At 34.1% G+C, this 17534-nt stretch overlaps 1 protein-coding gene across 6 annotated transcripts in view; it reads left to right on the top strand.

Annotated features, from left to right (window-relative positions):
* Nucleotides 1-17534, top strand: part of LOC136040849 (mothers against decapentaplegic homolog 4-like) — a 90640-nt gene that overhangs the window by 59710 nt on the left and 13396 nt on the right. For all 6 annotated transcript variants that reach the window (XM_065725218.1, XM_065725221.1, XM_065725219.1 and 3 more), the window contains 3 exons: nucleotides 3711-3896; nucleotides 8580-8689; nucleotides 12731-12867. In XM_065725218.1, the coding sequence (XP_065581290.1) occupies nucleotides 3711-3896; nucleotides 8580-8689; nucleotides 12731-12867 (433 nt within the window). The remainder of the gene's footprint in view (nucleotides 1-3710; nucleotides 3897-8579; nucleotides 8690-12730; nucleotides 12868-17534) is intronic.

The raw sequence follows: 17534 nt of genomic DNA, 5'->3' as shown, positions 1-17534 counted from the left end.
AAATTAATATTATAGAATAAATGGAACGAATGATCATATCCCACATAAAGATAACAAATACTAATATAGATGAACAAGTGATTCTTAAAACGAGTAAAAATTAAATTGAATATTCGAGCCTAACCTAAGACAAGCAAAAATTAAAATAAACAGAAGTTTGGCCACTGCCCCCTTCGTCCTCCCCTAACCATAAAAGTTCTAAAGGTTATTGCGTCATTTATGTGTTTTATTGAAAATATATGTATTTTTACTAACCAAAGGCTTTATTTTTTCAAAATATTGACAACAAATACAAAATAAATCATCTATAATAACAAAGGTAAGAGGAAAGAACTAATGAAAACAAATTGAATATTTAGTATATAATGGTATTTATTCCTGGAAATATCACCAATTCAAGATTTTATTTCACTTTAATTTTTTTTTTTGATGTTATAAATATTAAAAAAACGTTTTTGTTGTTAAACATAATGTCTAATTTTTAAACGTGCTATATGTAAAAAAAAAGTTTATAATATATTTTGTTTTCAGTTAAGCACATATAGGCTTCGAAATCTAAAGGTTTGGCGAGGGGGAAGGGGGCAGTAGCCAAACTCATGTTTGTTGTATTTTTTTTTCCCATTTTAAGTTTGACTCGAATATTTAATTCAATATCTACTCGTTTCAAGATATATTTGTTCATCTGCATCAGTGTCGGTTATCCTTATGTCATTTATTCATTTATTCTTTAATAGTAATTTCAGATCATTTGGAATTCGAATTATCATAGGATTTTATTTCAGGGAACCAATCCTCAGAGCCCTAGTAATCAGGAAAGGGTTGACACAATAAAGTGGCAATTCCTTTCCAGGACATATTTTGGCCCTGGATTCATTAGTGAATGTTTCATTCACCAAGATCTACTACTTTCGAACATAGCAAGAAACCTCTTATCTAAAATTTTACCCGTTAGATGGGATAAAATGATACTTACACCTCTATCAAGGGTACTTGCACCCCCATAGTTAGTGAATGTTTTGTTCAGTAAAATTTACTACTTTCCAACGTAGCAAGAAGCCCGTTATCTATAATTTTACCCGTTGGATCTGATAGGACAGTTCTTACACCCCTATAAGGGGTAAATGCACCCCAATCATTAGTGAATGTTTCATTCAGAAAAATCTACTACTTTCCACCATAGCAAGAAGCTCCTTAACTATAATCTTACCCGTTTGATTCGATAGGATTATAGTTACACCTTTCATATTCTATGATTCATATGAGTGCATATCTCTCCCCTGCTGGATTTCTGTGAAAATTCCTAATCCCATCGCCATACTCATCCCATATAATTGAGTTACTGACTTCCTAGTTTCATAGCCTGTTTTGGGAATCTGAATTATCCTGATATGAATAGACCTACTAAATTTATTCGTTTAGGACTTGTGAACTTACCCTTCAGGTAAGATTTCCGTATGTCTGTTGTATGGGAAACATTGTCAAACTTTTTAAATGCTTATAATATTTCTTGATTCCTTTAAATAAATTTATTTGAAATACCGCGAGGATTGAAGTTTGAAAACATGAGATATTAAATTTAAGAATTTTCTTGCGACTTGTGAAACGATGCTTTCACTACGAGAGATTTCAAAATTCATTTCAGCTATGGGTGACCTTTTTTAAACCTACGGGCGAAAAGTATTTTTAACCAGTATAAGTTACGAAAAGAATAATATCTAGCCTATATAGTTAATATAGTTATAGTTAATAATATAGTTGACATAGTTATAATAACACAGTTAATAATATCTAGCCTAATCAGAGTCGAGAAGTCATAATAACTAGTGTAGTTTTGGCTGAAAAGTCTTGATATTTGATGTTAATTGGATGCTGTAGGGGGGTCAGTTGTGCCCCTGCCTACCCTCATGGCTATCTTTTCTTTTAAATTTCAACTGTTGCATTAGCTATTACAGAATTTTGACTTGAAAGAATTTGGCTTAGAAAACTAATCTATTGTTATATTTTAAAATTGTGAAAACGAGACAGAAAAAGGGTTCATATATTGTTCGCCTCTTCATTCTGTGAAAATTCGTTACCTTTGATTGCAAAAAAAAACTTTATTTCAGGGAATAATCTCCTTGTTTATATAGGTGCACTTGCAAAAAATTTCTAAAATTAAAGTATATCTGAAAAATCCACTGGAAGACTGAAAATTCCAACCTCCCCCTCTGTCTTTCCATAAATTCATTGAAACACCGTTCCCATTTCTTGCTAGATCCGAACCTGTATGTATCTTTGGTAGTAAAGCGTCTATAAATACTAACTCACCCTTAAGATTTATTTTGGGACACATCCAAAGCACCCCCCCCCCCTTAACACAGGAAAATCTCGTGAAAGAGTAATAAGTTGAATGCTATATCTGAAACGTATTATTATCAGCTATAAATTTCTTTCGACTTCTCTTTTGTACCTCCTAGATATTTTGAGGGGAAAATCTCCCCTTCCAATTCTATATTCTGTCCAAAGGTATCAGATGTATAGATCTGTATCTATATCTGCTCGTAACTGGCGCACTGTATCCAGCAAGTTTTATTTTTGCAAATCGATCTTTTTTCAGTCCTTGTTTAATGGGCAGAAAATTACTGTTTTCTTGTCACTCCCCGTTAATTGAAAACATGTTAATTAACATCATTACTTTTTTTTGTCAATCCCCGGAAAGAAATTTACACTTGGACTTAGATTCTCCTACGCTTGGAGACGCACAGGGCAGCGACGGTTGATCTCCAACTTGACCGACCTTATGCCAAAGGCCAAAGTTCGTTCAGAGTGGTTCGGAGACTCGTCGTTTCTTTCTCCAGAGATCGACCAAGTGTGCTGTGTTGTCTTTCACGCCTTCAAGTGCCGGATGGGGTCCAACACTGTAAATCGTGTGGGAGGCATTCTTCACTCATGCGGGTCATATGCCCCCTATGCTCATTCTAATCTTTTAATTCTAATCTCGTCGGTCACCAGTGGTTGTTTGGTATCAGCCCTTATTTGGGCATTCGTTACTCTATCGGTCCAATGGATTTTACAAGGATTTTACGCAGGCAATTATAGTCGAAGCCCTCCAGGACTCGTATCCGTATAAAATTACAGAGAGTACATTACTCAACTTCAACTTCTGAGAGTAGTAACTACATCTCCAAATATTTTCAGCTGAGAAAATGCTACACCTGCATACGCTATGCGTAGCAAGACTTTTTTTTATCACAATTCCCATCTTGGATAATTGTACTACCGAGGTACATAAATTCCCTGACCTCTTCTATATCAGTGCCTTCGTACCGAATCCCAGCTGCAATGGTCGTCACAACTGCGTTCACCTATTTTTTGTGTTATCAACATTAATCTTCATGCCCATAGGAGCAGCTTTCGCTGCTAGTTCATTCAAATTTCTTGTAAAAAAATTTACAACGTGAACAAATAAACAAAAAGTACATGCATGTATAATTTTTTTCACATTTATTGGGGATTGAGGGGAGGAGTATCTTTGATAGCACTACTTACGCAATAATCTTTTATTCTCAATGTCAGGTGAAAATTCGTTTGTAGATTGTCACTGAAGAAAACAATTTTTTTTTTAATCAGATTTTTTTGTAGAGAAAATGCGCCAAATCTCCTACGTGAATGTGAGTTCCATCAGTACTTTTGCTCACAAATGGGTTTTCAATTTATTAACTTTATTTTAGGACAATCTCAGACACCTCTAACTTCTATTGGCTCTTTACCAGCACAGCAAGGCCCACAGCCCCGGCCATTACAGCCGCCAGCAACCCAAATGCCATCATTACTGCCTCTAAATCCACAAGGAAGTACTCTAACATACACCCAAACAATGCAACCTCCTGATTTACGTGCCCAACATCCTGGTTTCTGTAAGTATATTAAATTGTGTTATTCTTTACTAAGGTGTGTGATTTCCTAGACTAAACAAATCTAATAGTATCTGAAAGTATACTGTTGAAAGTGTCTGATGGAAAGATAGAGCTGAATATGTTGATGCGCTCCAAGAACCCATTTTTGGTTATAATTATCATTATTTTTTATTATTATTATTGTTATATTACTATTCATTTGTTGACCATCAAGAAAAGAAACAGTAGGCGGAGTAATCACTTAAAGATAAAAAAAAAGGCACACAACACACGATTTAAAGTTCAAGTACATGACAAAAACTGTTCATTATATACTTTACATTAATCTGAACAAACTATTGCGAACAAATTGACGACCATGAGTGCAGGGGCAGATCTAGAGCAAAATCTTTGGGGAGGCCCAATGTGACAATTGTGCCAATGAGCAAAATCTAGGGGGGGGGCCAATGTGACAAAGGGGGCAATAATTGCCAAATTGATAATTTTTTTTCTAAATAAAAGAGTAAAAACAGGATAAGAGAGCGCCTCAAAAAAATTTCGAGTGGCCGAGGTCCCTCCACCCCCTGGTTCTGCCAGTGCATGAGTGATGAAAATTTCTTTAAAAGGGGTCAAAGATTTGTTAATACTGATATTTGGGTCTACATGGCTACTCATATAGATAAGTTTACGGTTTCTTGTCCAAGGAGGTAAATGCAAAGATGTTTGGCAATTCTGAAGAAGGTTGAACGTAGTTGTTTTTTATCTGTAACTGTAAAAAAAAAAAAAAAAAAAAAAAAAAAAATACACGAAAATAACCTTTTTTTCTTCTTCAGTGAAAGTTTACTCCTCGCAAATGCGCTAGAAATTTGTATCAGTTATAAAATTACTTTTTCGAATATATGTCGCTCGTGCGTATTCTGGGGCGGGAGCAACACACAAAGACGAACTACGTGTGATTTCAGTCAAAATGTACAAGGATTATAATCTTATATTTCCCCTTACACCGTTTTTCAACCATACTAAAACATGTTGAAAGACACTAAATCTGAAAGTAAGTGCGCTAAGAATGAGAAATAGCTAACTAAGTTGCTCATCCATCGTACATAACTTCCAAGAATTATGAAAAAAGATCTAGAGTTTCCACGAAATCTTTCTAGAAATGTTGCTGGATTTTATGCAATACTAGCTGTTGGGGGCGCTTCCCCCCCCCTAAGCCCCCCTACGCGCGCGTAAGTCGTTACGTGCCATATTAGTTACGTTCCATATTAGTTACGTGCCATTGTAGTTGTGTCCCTGTGTCCCACCTGTGAATATATATATATATATATATATATATATATATATATATATATATATATATATATATATATATATATATATATATATATATATATATATATATATATATATATATATATATATATATGTATATATATATGTATATATATATATATATATATACATATATATATATATATATATATATATATATATATATATATATATATATATATATTTTTAACTACGTAAAACTTGCGAATATACAACATTCTTTGCTGTCCCATTGTCTGTCCATATAAATAGATTGTCAGGTTTACCAACTCTTGAACATGCAACATAATAATTGTCCATGGGAAAACAATCCGTATTCAGATCTATACCGCATTTTTCTAACGATTGCCCTTGAGCTTTGTTGATGGTGATTGCTAATCGAACATTCCCTGTGTCCCCGTCGTCATTTATATATCCCCCTGTGCCCCCGGCGTCCCCATTGTAGTCGTGTCCCTGTGCCCTGGTCGTCATTTATATTCCCTGTGGCCCGGTCGTCATTTGTGTCCCGGTATCCCAATCTATAATTTTTCTTTGAGTTCTGTCCCGGTCGTCATTTGTGTCCCGGTGTCCCGGTCTGTAATTTCTCTTTGAGTGTTCCGGTTGTCATTTATATTCCCTGTGTCCCGGTCATCATTTGTGTCCCGGTGTCCCGGTCTGTAGTGTCATCTTATAATGACGTCATATACAAAGCCTTATATACTTATAATGACGTCAAATGCAAACCCACAAACAAACAAACATGCATATATACAACTTATTTATATATATATATATATACATACAGTTTCTTTTTAGTTTTTTTTTCTTTTTTAGTTTTTTCTTTTCTTAGTTTTTTTCTTTTTTAGTTTTTCTTTCTTTTAGTTTCTTCTTTTTATTGATTTTTTTTCTTCAATTTGTCAATGTTCATTCTAACATTGACACTTTGAAAACTCTTTACGTGCCAAGCATGCTAAAACTCCAACAATTTATAATAAACCTCAAATTTTGGGTATCTGTTTTAAGGTTTTCGAATTACTTTAATCTATTGTCAAAATATATTGAAATATTTGTTCAATTCCCAGTTTTTTTTAGTTTTTCTTTCTTTTTAGTTTTTTACCTTTTTTATTTTTTTTACGTTTTTTCTTTTTAGGTTTTTTCTTTTTTTATTTTTTTTTTATTTTTCAGTTTTTTCTTAGTTTTTTCTTTTTATTTTTTTTTTAGTATTTTACCTTTTTTCTTTTTTCAGTTTTCTTTTTCTTCTTTATTTTTCAGCATCACTATGAAATACATATCGCCGAACCTTTGTTTTTTAACTAAAATCTGGTAGGCATTGATGACCTTATCCAAGTCAAAATCCCAAACCCAATCATCATCGCTATCATTTACAGTTTTGATACGTTTTGACTCTTATGGACTGCTTTTTTTTATATTCAGCTGTATCATACTTCGAAATTATATCATGTCAGTAAACTCTGAATATTGTATTCAATAATATCTTACAAATTCGAAACTACTATAGCTGTTTTAAACATGGGGACAATTTTCCGCGGCAAGGGGAGATAATTTTCCATAAATTTGACTAAGGTTTGCATATATTTTTCCAACTCTTTGCATATGTAATCATTATAAATTAATTGGAAAATTTATATAAATTTAGGGTAAAGAAAAACTATATCCAGTCTGGGATTAACTATAGTGGAAAGTATGACGCTTGCAAAAAATTGATTTCCGTGTTTATCGATTCAATGCATTATTCTCTTTTTCAACTTACTGAATCGATTCAGTAAATTGATTCCAATAAAGGTGAATTTTCGAGGGGAATTTTTGCAAGGGTCGTAATTTTCCGGGATAAGAATGGCCCATGAGAAAGTTTTTCAAATACTTAAAATTAAAAAATGCGAACATTATGAGTATGCGGGGGGTATTAATAGTGGGGAAAGGGAGTGGGATTTTCTCCTGGGAGAATTTTTCATGTTGGGGGAGGTTCCCCTGGGGAGGGGTGGAATTTTCCGCGGGGTGATTTCCCTTGATTTTCCTTTCTTTTGAGATTTGAGCAGTCCATAAACTTTTTGATATATAGACTTGATTTCCCAAATGAAGGGGCATTATCAAGGGGATTTCCCGGGGAAGGATCTTCCACAGTGGAGTAGAGAAGATTTTGGGTGGAAAATGGTTCACAGGGAAAATTTTCTGCGGGGAAGGGGGAGGAGAATTTTATGCGGTTGGTATTTTCTGGGAAAATTTTGATAAGGAGGGGAATATTTTCTGGAGGAGAATTTTCCTGGCGGGAGGGGGGTTATAGCCTGCTTGAATTTCCTTTTTTTCAGATTGCAGTAACGTAAGGATGATAAGTGCGTCCTAAATGTTCACTGTAGAAATATAGATGACGATCCTAATATACTTTGACTTACATTCCACAAAAGTTCATGAACTATAAGTTAATATACTTATTACGAGCACAGTACATTTCCATTGGCACCAACTTGTTAGTGAGATATTTACTACGAAGGTGTTAAGTTTTGAGTAGTCTGGAATGGCCAGTAGAGGCTTCTCTTATGACAGCTGCTTCGAAGGAACAAAAAATTAGGTTGCAATATTGTTTGTATAGTATTGTTTTAAAGATCTATTCTGGAGAGTATTCGGGCGGCTCAGCTCATTGGGCTGCTTAAAAGTAAGTTAAAGAGGCTTTCATTTGGCTAGGAATCATAGTTTTTTTTTCATTATTATTGGCATTACTGGGCTGATGAGAGATTGGTTAGGTTTTTTCGCAGCCCCTTCTCTGCAGGTGTTTTATAAATTTCTTCTCTTTTTTTTTTGGGGGGGGGACTATTTTGAATTTGGTTGAGGTTTTTTTATTTACGATAAATTGATTTGAATATAGAACTTCTAAGCTTTCTAACTCCAAACGTGTATACTTTAGGCCTACAATGTTATATGTTCCCTGAATTTTAATTGTCAAATTGTCTTCAATTAGAGTCAAAACTCTGCTTTTAGGTGTCAGTAAATCAAAAGTTATTTTCGGTCTGTAATTTCAAAGATAGAACAGACCATTTAATTTTTCGTTTGCATGGGTATTAGTATAAGCCAATTTGTTAAGTTGATGCTTAATACGTAACAGCATTAACTTGAGAGACATGTTCCGTAATAGCAATAGGATATGATTCGCCTTTCTGAATTGAGATGGTGGCCCATTAAAATTTTAATGTTTTTTACTCAATTTTTTTTGTCCGTTTTTTTTTATATATATGAAAGTTCCCTCCAGTGACCCAAGCTTTGAAGATTGACACATCTTTACTAGATACGTTTTTAGTAGTATTGGAAATCAATAGCCTGTGTATTATGTTGATGTTACATTTATTTGTTATTTTCATTATTTTCGTTCACTTAATTTAGGGGTGCCAGCCCCAGCCATTCAGCAAGAAATGAATATGCTTACTCCTGTTTCGAATCAACCAATGCCCGAATACTGGTGCTCTATTGCTTATTTTGAATTAGATACTCAGGTAAGCGGCAAAGTGAAATGTTTTTATTTATTTATTAAAAAATCAATGTGTAATGAACTACTAAGTTTAAAAGTATCAAGGACCAGGGCTGTATCTAGGAATTTTCTTGCGGGGTTATTTTTTGTAGGGAGGGGGAGGGGTACAAAAAAGCGCATTAATAATGTGCGTTTATGCGTTTTGTTTCGTTTTTATGAGTCAGACATTTTTTTTTGGGGGGGAAGGTCAAACCTCCTAACCCCTCCCCCGAATAGGGCCTTACCAATTACACTAAAAATGAAACCTGATTCTTCAGATTGGTTAAGCTTAGACTAACACAACCATTTCCTTTAAACGAAAACATAAAGAAATAGAACGATCCAAAATGGGGTTTTTAAAGGCCAAACGAAAATACTGAAGAAACACACAAAGCGAATATTTTGAGAAAACAACCGCCTCTTTTTCAGCGCGAACAAAATAATATAATCAAGGAAAATGACGACGAAAAAACCGTAAAACAAATACGGAAAGTCAACAAAACCAATGAAAAAAAAAAAATTAAAGATAAAAAAATTAACAAAAGCCAAAAAAATTTAGAATTATAACCAAGATTAGGTTTTTGGATTTAATTCTTATAAATTTCGGTGTTTATTGAATTTTGTTTATCTTTTGTATGTTTTTTTCAGGTTGGAAATCGGTTTAACATCCGAACTCGCTATTTAGTTTGTTATAGCAAAGGATCGTGCAATTTCTTTTGTAGCAGTCTTATGTCATAGATAGATATATAGATAGATAAGTGTATTTCAAAAGCCCATGGGCCATATACACACAAAAATATAAATAAATAACAAATAAGCAAGGAAATTAAACAATAGTATGAATTACAAACACGCACAAAAACAGAAAACAACGCGAAAATGCCTAATATAACAACAAAGAAATTAATCATATAAAACTTTTCTTCTTATTAAGGATTTATCTATATACACTCCCACTCGAAATATTGTGGTTTGGTTACTATTTTGCAGAATACCAGGAAGCATCAAATTAATCACATGCAAATAAATTTCCCGTAAATCCAAGAGCACTGGGCATTTCTGGAGAAAATGATCCAAGTCTTCATCCTCATCTTTACAAAGGGGACAAACATACCGCCTATCAGGACCAACTATCATTTTTTTGTCAAACCTTTTTTGCCTGTTCTGGATTGGAAGATAATTCACCCTAAGCTGAATCCAACGACATAGAATCATGGCCAGTAAATTAAATTTAAAATAAACCTCCACTCCAAAACTAGGTTTTCCTGATTATAATGTTGTAGAGTTATGGAATCTAAAACCAGCCCTTGCCAACGCTGAATTTCCTGACTCTCTACTATAAATCGTACCTGGCTTTCTAAATATGTTGGTATATCACTAGAACAAAGGCCATTATTCCATAAGTAAGGCATTCCTACTTTTTCTAGTAATGATTTAATTTGGGATGGCCACGATGTTTATAAACCACTTTTCAACATCTGATCATGTGCCGCTCTTACTAGTCTATCTTCATTACTCTTAGTTAACTTCAACCAGAATCTAAGCATTAAAATATACCTACGTAGCTTTAAAGAAAAAAGGCCCATATCACCTTTCAGAATCTGTGAATGAGTTGTCTGATGTAGACCAAACACTCTTTTATCAAACAGTTCGTGGTAACGAATTGTAGTAAGGAGCGACCCGGCTCAATAGTAACCAAAACTCTAAAAAATTGAAATTTGATATCAATAGCTACATCAAAAGAATCGCATTTTAATGCTGATTTTAAATATATAAGTTTCATCAAGTTTAGTCTTACCCATCAAAAGTTACGAGCCTGAGAAAATTTGCCTTATTTAGGAAAATAGGGGGAAACACCCCCTAAAAGTCGTAGGATCTTAACGAAAATGACACCATCAGATTCAGCGTATCAGAGAACCCTACTGTAGAAGTTTCAAGCTCCTATCTACAAATAGGGGTCATCGTATCGACCAAGTGGTCCTAGAATGTTGCAAGAGGGCTCATTCTAACGGAAATGAAAAGTTCTAGTGCCCTTTTTAAGTGACCAAAAAATTGGAGGGCATCTAGGCCCCCTCCCACGCTCATTTTTTTCCCAAAGTCAACGGATCAAAATTTTGAGATAGCCATTTTGTTCAACATAGTCGAAAACCATAATAACTATGTCTTTGGTTATGACTTACTCCCCCACAATCCCTGGGGGAGGGGCTGCAAGTTACAAACTTTGACCAGTGTTTACATATAGTAATGGTTATTGGAAAGTGTACAGACGTTTTCAGGGGGATTTTATTTTGTTTGGGGGTGGGGCTGAGGGGGGATATGTTGTAGGATCTTTCCTTGGAGGAATCTGTCATGGGGGAAGAAAAATTCAATGACAAGGGCGCAGGATTCTCTAGCATTACTATAAGAAAACAATGAAAAAGAAACATGAAAACGTTTTTCCAAATGAAAGGAAGAAGTAGCATTGAAACTTAAAACGAACAGAGATTAATACGCATATGAGGGATTCTAAAAATACTTTAGAATAAAGAGCGAGGTATTTAGGAGGAGATAAATACCTTGCTCTTTATGCTAAAGTATTTTTAGTAATTTCAACTATTTATTCTACGGCCTTTCTGATTCAGGGGTCATTCTTAAAGAATTGGGACAAAACTTACGATCTAGTGTAAAGAGCGAGGTATTAACGAGGGTACAAACCCCCTCGTATACATAATAAAAATATAAGGTTATGAAAGTTTGTTACGTAAGTTAATTCTTAAGTTACGTATATTTTTTACTAATAAAAACGTTCATTAAAAATTAAAAGTTCTAGTTGCCTTTTTAAGTAACCGAAAAATTGGAGGGCAACTAGGCCTCCTTCTCCACCCCTTATTTCTCAAAATCGTCTGATCAAAACTAAGAGAAAGCCATTTAGCCAAAAAAAGAATTAATATACAAATTTCATTTTAATAATTTATGTGCGGAGAGCCAAAACCAAACATGCATTAATTCAAAAACGTTCAGAAATTAAATTAAAAAAAACTAGTTTTTTTTTAACTGAAAGTAAGGAGCGACATTAAAACTTAAAACGAACAGAAATTATTCCGTATATGAAATGGGTTGTCCCCTCCGCAGTCCCTCGCTCTTTACGCTAAAGCTTTTAATTGTTTTAAAAATTAGAATTGTGGCAAAGAGTCAAACTTTAGCGTAAAGAGCGAGGGACTGCGGAGGGGACAACCCATTTCATATACGGAATAATTTCTATTCGTTTTAAGTTTTAATGTCGCTCCTTACTTTCAGTTAAAAAAAACTAGTTTTTTTTAATTTAATAGTACTGGAGCCGAAGGGACTCCAGTTGCTGCACCGTCTTATTCTATTTGTTTTCGATAGACTATTCACAAATTTCTTATCTCGTAGTAAAAACCCAAAGTTTAACCCATGGCAAGGGCTATTTTTTGTGGTTACTACTTCGGCTTTCATGAAAGTAATCCCCTGCACGAACTTTTTTTTTATGAAACCGAATGTTTCATTAAGTTTTAGTTCCTTACATACCAGAAAATGGTTGCCAGGAATAAGCCTACATCCTTTTATTAGTTTTCTTTGGAAATCGGGACACATTAATTACTATTACAATTTAATTAATTACCAGTAAAAAGCCTGTCGGATAACAAGCATAAAAGAAAAAAATTATTGATTATACTGGTTTTAGAGGATCAGAAAAAATTATCTCCCCCCCCCCTCTCAAATATAAATTAAGTCTCCTTGATTCTATTAAAAAAAAAATCACTAGAAATTGCAATACCTGATTGACTGAGCACATTTAGTATTGTATGACCTCTAGTTTGATGCGTTTACCTCTAAAAAATACAATAAACACTTAACCGCGCATCCTTGTTCATCCTTTATAAGAAATGCAGCATTCTATATTGTTGTAGACAGGGACCTGAACACTTTTTTTCTAGGACTCTCAGATATTTTGACTTAGAATATAGACTTATCCTTATTTTTTGGGGGGTTTATGCCTTTTTTTATCTTTTCTTTTTTTTATTAGGTAGGTGAGACTTTCAAAGTCCCATCGTCGTGCCCCAATGTGACGATAGATGGTTATGTAGATCCAGTTGGTGGTGATAGATTTTGTTTAGGAGCATTAAGCAATGTTCATCGAACGGAGCAAAGCGAAAGAGCCAGGTATATTCATTTAATTATTACTAATTTTTCTTCTTTAAATGATACTGCTTTAACTATTATCCGCTAGTTTTGGATTTTTTATATTTTTGTTATAGAAGGGTTCACGTTCCTTTTAAACAAGTCCAGCTGTGAACAGGATGTGACGCTTTTGCTCTGTATTAAGAGAATTTGATACTTTAAAAGTCATTTTGCGAGCCACGACGTCGGCTGACTGTCTCAAAGTCAAATGGTCCATTAGCGAATTCTCCCCGGGGACTACTTATCCTAGAAAATTACTGATAATTTATGATTTGATTGTGAAATTGATTGAAAAGATAATGGAATTGTGCTTTTAAACAAGTCCAGCTGTGAACAGGATGTGACGCTTTTGCTCTGTATTAAGAGAATTTGATACTTTAAAAGTCATTTTGCGAGCCACGACGTCGGCTGACTGTCTCAAAGTCAAATGGTCCATTAGCGAATTCTCCCCGGGGACTACTTATCCTAGAAAATTACTGATAATTTATGATTTATAAACTGACCCAACTGACCCGAAAGGGTCAAAGTGGGTTGGACCCTTAGAAATTCGAAGAGTTGTCAAATTGATCAAAATAGCTTTCTTTTCAAGTGATTTTTGGAATTTTCGTAGCAGGAACATTAGAACGTTCTTAGGGTAAACCCTTTTCTGAACTAAAAAAAAAAATTTCTGCTCCGTTTGATCAAAAAAACAAAATTTACCCTTCCTAATCATTCCCAGGAATAAGCCTACATCCTGTTAGTAGTTTTCTTTGGAATCGGAACAAATTAATTACTATTACAACTTAATTGATTACCAATAAAAAGCCTGTCCGACGACAAGCATAAAAGAAAAAACAGTTATTGATTATACTGGTTTTTGAGGACCAGAAAAAATTATCTCTCCCCCCCCCCCCCCACCCCCGCAAATATAAAGTTTTCCGGAAACTAAATATCTGTATTTCCAGCACAAAACAAGAGAAGTTATAAGGTTTTTTCCAAAATTTCAGGGAAAATAGGTGCCGGCTTTTAGTTTTCTGTCATTTATTTGGATATCTTATCCATGCCTTACAAGTTATGACAAGACCGCCCAATCAACTCTAAATAGAATGGCCACACGAATTTATAAAAGTTTATAATGGATGAGATAGGCTAAGTTTTATAATATCGAATCCCCTTAATATGACTAACTCTGCAGTGAGCTAGAAGTTCTTATAATGCTTCTTAGAAATTAAAAATTAACCAGTTGTTCCAACTCGTTGTCACCTCACTTGATCTGAAGCAAGGAGTTTGATGCTGCTATGTATTTTGTTTTGTGTGTGTGAATTTTGAGCCCTACGCCTTTTAATTTCGCGTTGATTTCGTCAAGGAGTTGTTGCTTGCAATTTTCAAGGATAGCAAAGTTCAGGTCACGTAGAATTATTTTCTAGATTCAGACTAATACCTGAGCAGTATTTCTCGATAAATACTAAGCTATTATGAGGAACAGCAACGGTGATAGAACATAGCCTTACTTAGATCCGGAACGAATCTTTTTGTGTCGTCTTAATTCCTCATTGAAGGTTCTCTAAAACCTAGTATTGTACTAAGCAAAAGGCCATATCCAGGGGTAGGGAGAGGGGTTAAGGGGCTCCCCCCTGAAATGTTTCTCCAAGTTGTAATAACGTCACAAAAATGAATATTAGCAAATTTTTAATGCCTTCTTAAAAAAAACTTTGTAGACCGTCTTCCGCCGAAAAAAAAAAAAATCCTGGACACGTCCTGGACGAAACAGCCGAATTTGCGTTTTAATTATTTTATAAGAATTGAGCAACTTAATTAATCACCTTGTTTAGTTAATGCTACTAAATTGATTAGTTACAAAGTACTAAAAATATGATATAAATCTATCAGGATTCATTAAAAACTATCAAATAAATAAATAAGTTAAAAGCTTAAAAGTAAATAAATAAGATTCATTAAAGCTGTCCTATAAATAGTCGGCTCTTAATATCGTCACCTCCCAAAATGAAAGGGTTGGTCAAAAGCTGGGGAGATCAGTATTGATCAAGCCAAAAAGGTTTCGTTTTGACGATATTGTGACCTAAGATCGAAATTATCCTATTCCAAATCTTCCAAAATTTAGTATAATTTTTTCTGCTCTTTTGTCTATTTTTGTGATTCTGTGTGACCTTCTGTTGCTTAGCAAAAAAAGATTAAGTTGATTGATATCCCTCCCGAAAGTTTAGCAATTTTCTTGGGAGAGGAAATTATCATACAAGCAATTTTATCGCTCTTATCTATTTTTACCTTCATTTATAGACGAAGGATAATTTAAGATATATCAACAATATTAATATAAATAAGATATTTTAAATGAATAAATATTAATAAAATGTTATTTAACTAATTTTTCATTAATTAAATCATATTTATTTAATTAACTTAATTCCCCCTAACCCCCCATCCCCTTTAAAAACTAACGTTCATAAATGCACGAACTTTAAATATTTGTCACCGTTAATTTTCAGAAAAATTTTGGAGAACCGAATTTTACGCTTTTGGGAAACTCCCACCCCCTCCCTTCCTTATAATGTGCGTCTTCTTGAAGAAAATTCCTTTAGCCGGTTGAACAATAGTTTTTGTAGAATTGAGGAGCCTAAATTTACCTATCCTGTCCCCAAAATTACCCCGCTGAGCTAAAACAACTAGAAAACTAGTAAAATTACCCCGCTGAGCTAAAACAACTAGTAAAATTACCCCGCTGAGCTAAAACATTTAGAAAACTAGTAAAATTACCCCACTGAGCTAAAACAACTAGTAAACAGCTTAAAGGAACTCATTTGTGTCTTTTCTTGACAGCATTGTCAAGCTAAAACAATTAGAAAACTAGTAAAATTACCCCACTGAGCTAAAACAACTAGTAAACAGCTTAAAGGAACTCATTTGTGTCTTTTCTTGACAGCATTGTCAGAAGAGCGGCCATTATATTTTGAAAGAGCATAAACTAAGGAATCTAATGGTACTACTTTTGTTGGCATGTTTCCTTTGGGTGTGATCAGGGACTACAAGTTTACCAAAACGATTTTTGACTTGGACAAACGATTTACAAATTATTCATCGACAGCTTTACCTATACAAACACGGAATATTGCAAGTGACAGCAAACATTCCAGTAAAAATAAACACGACTATTCAGAGCTAAGGTCATATCATGACTTTTGGTGTAAATGTTTTGTCTAGATACTTATGAATATCAAATAGTTTGTTTTTACACTCCATTTTTCTTGGATATTACAGGTGATGCAGGGCTGCACTCAGTGCTATATAGATCTGCCCACCACTGTCTACCAGTGGTTGTTCTGGCCTCTCTTGCGCCCGGGTAAAAATCTTGATTGACAGCCCATCCCGTTAAAATTTTCAAGCCAAATTTTAACAAAATTCTGTTAAATCTGGCTTTTATTACTTTAGTCTCTGCAAACTTATTAATTACCCCTTCCCAATTTATTGCCTCTAATTCTGTGCGTTCTATGCTCATTAACGCTAAATCATATGGTATTTTCTGGCCCATTATTCATCTGAAGTATGCTAATATTAATTTAAGTTTACTAAGCGACCGGTCATTATTGGGCACCAGTACTGCAATCGCTAGCAATATTAATATAAAAAAACACTCTTTCGTTTGCGAAAACCCCTTCATCTCCCTATTGCACAATTAATTCTACCCCATCTATATTTTTCTTTAAGGAGATGTGCCGATGTTGAATATCTTTTTCATATCCTGGAGTTTGTGGAACAACCTAATGAGATACAAATCAATGTTTTTCGCCAAGTTTGAAGCAATTCGATTTAATATCATCAACACTCGTGTCATTTTAAAATAACTCTTCTATTTTAAGCAAAAACCCAAAATTTATGTTCAAATCTGAAATTTTGTGCGACTAAAATTTTGCGCCCGGGGCAAGTGTCTTTCTGTTCCCATATCCTAAAAACACCACTGCCATCTGCCGAATTTGGAAAATTTTCATACGTGTAGGAATAGAATAAAATAACGGAATTTCTGCTTGTTTTAGGATCAAATATTTATGAATATTATCCCTGATTACTATGTTACTAATATTCTTGTTTCCTATTTTACTCTTAACGAATTTTAAACTCTTCAGTAAGATTTGCAATGACAAAGCTTGTTGGGGTACTAACCTATGTGTATGAAGATCACGATTTGCGAAGGTTTTAGAAGTCCTTGATGCCGATCTTTCTAAATATTATCTGTCAATTTTTTAGTAACTTTCAATGCTATTGCAGTTTGCAGTTGTGTGGATCATCTCTGACATTTTTACCGTTACGTTTACGGTGGAATGGTGGTTTTACGATGGTTTACGGTGCACTAGGCGATGGTGCAAATTTTCATAGACGACTCAGAAGCACATTTACAATCCTATTTTGTATTTCAGTTGACATTTACCCCTTTTTACGCATAATGGGTTCACTTTTGTGTGCTTGATATTTTCTTTTGCTTTTTTTTCGATGATTTTATTTTTTCAATTTGTTTTTCATAGAAAGTATACAACAGACCAGATTCTAACGATTACATTAAGCAAACTGCATGATAGTGTGGTATAAAACGCGTGATCAAAGTTTAATTTTAAATAACGTTGGAACTTATAAAGTTTTGTTACTCTTACTGGAAGAAA

Source organism: Artemia franciscana, chromosome 21 (genome assembly GCF_032884065.1).
Source record: "Artemia franciscana chromosome 21, ASM3288406v1, whole genome shotgun sequence".
NCBI classification, from domain to species: domain Eukaryota; kingdom Metazoa; phylum Arthropoda; class Branchiopoda; order Anostraca; family Artemiidae; genus Artemia; species Artemia franciscana.
The sequence above is the reverse complement of the archived record's forward strand: the minus strand, read 5'-3'. Positions and strand labels throughout refer to the sequence as shown.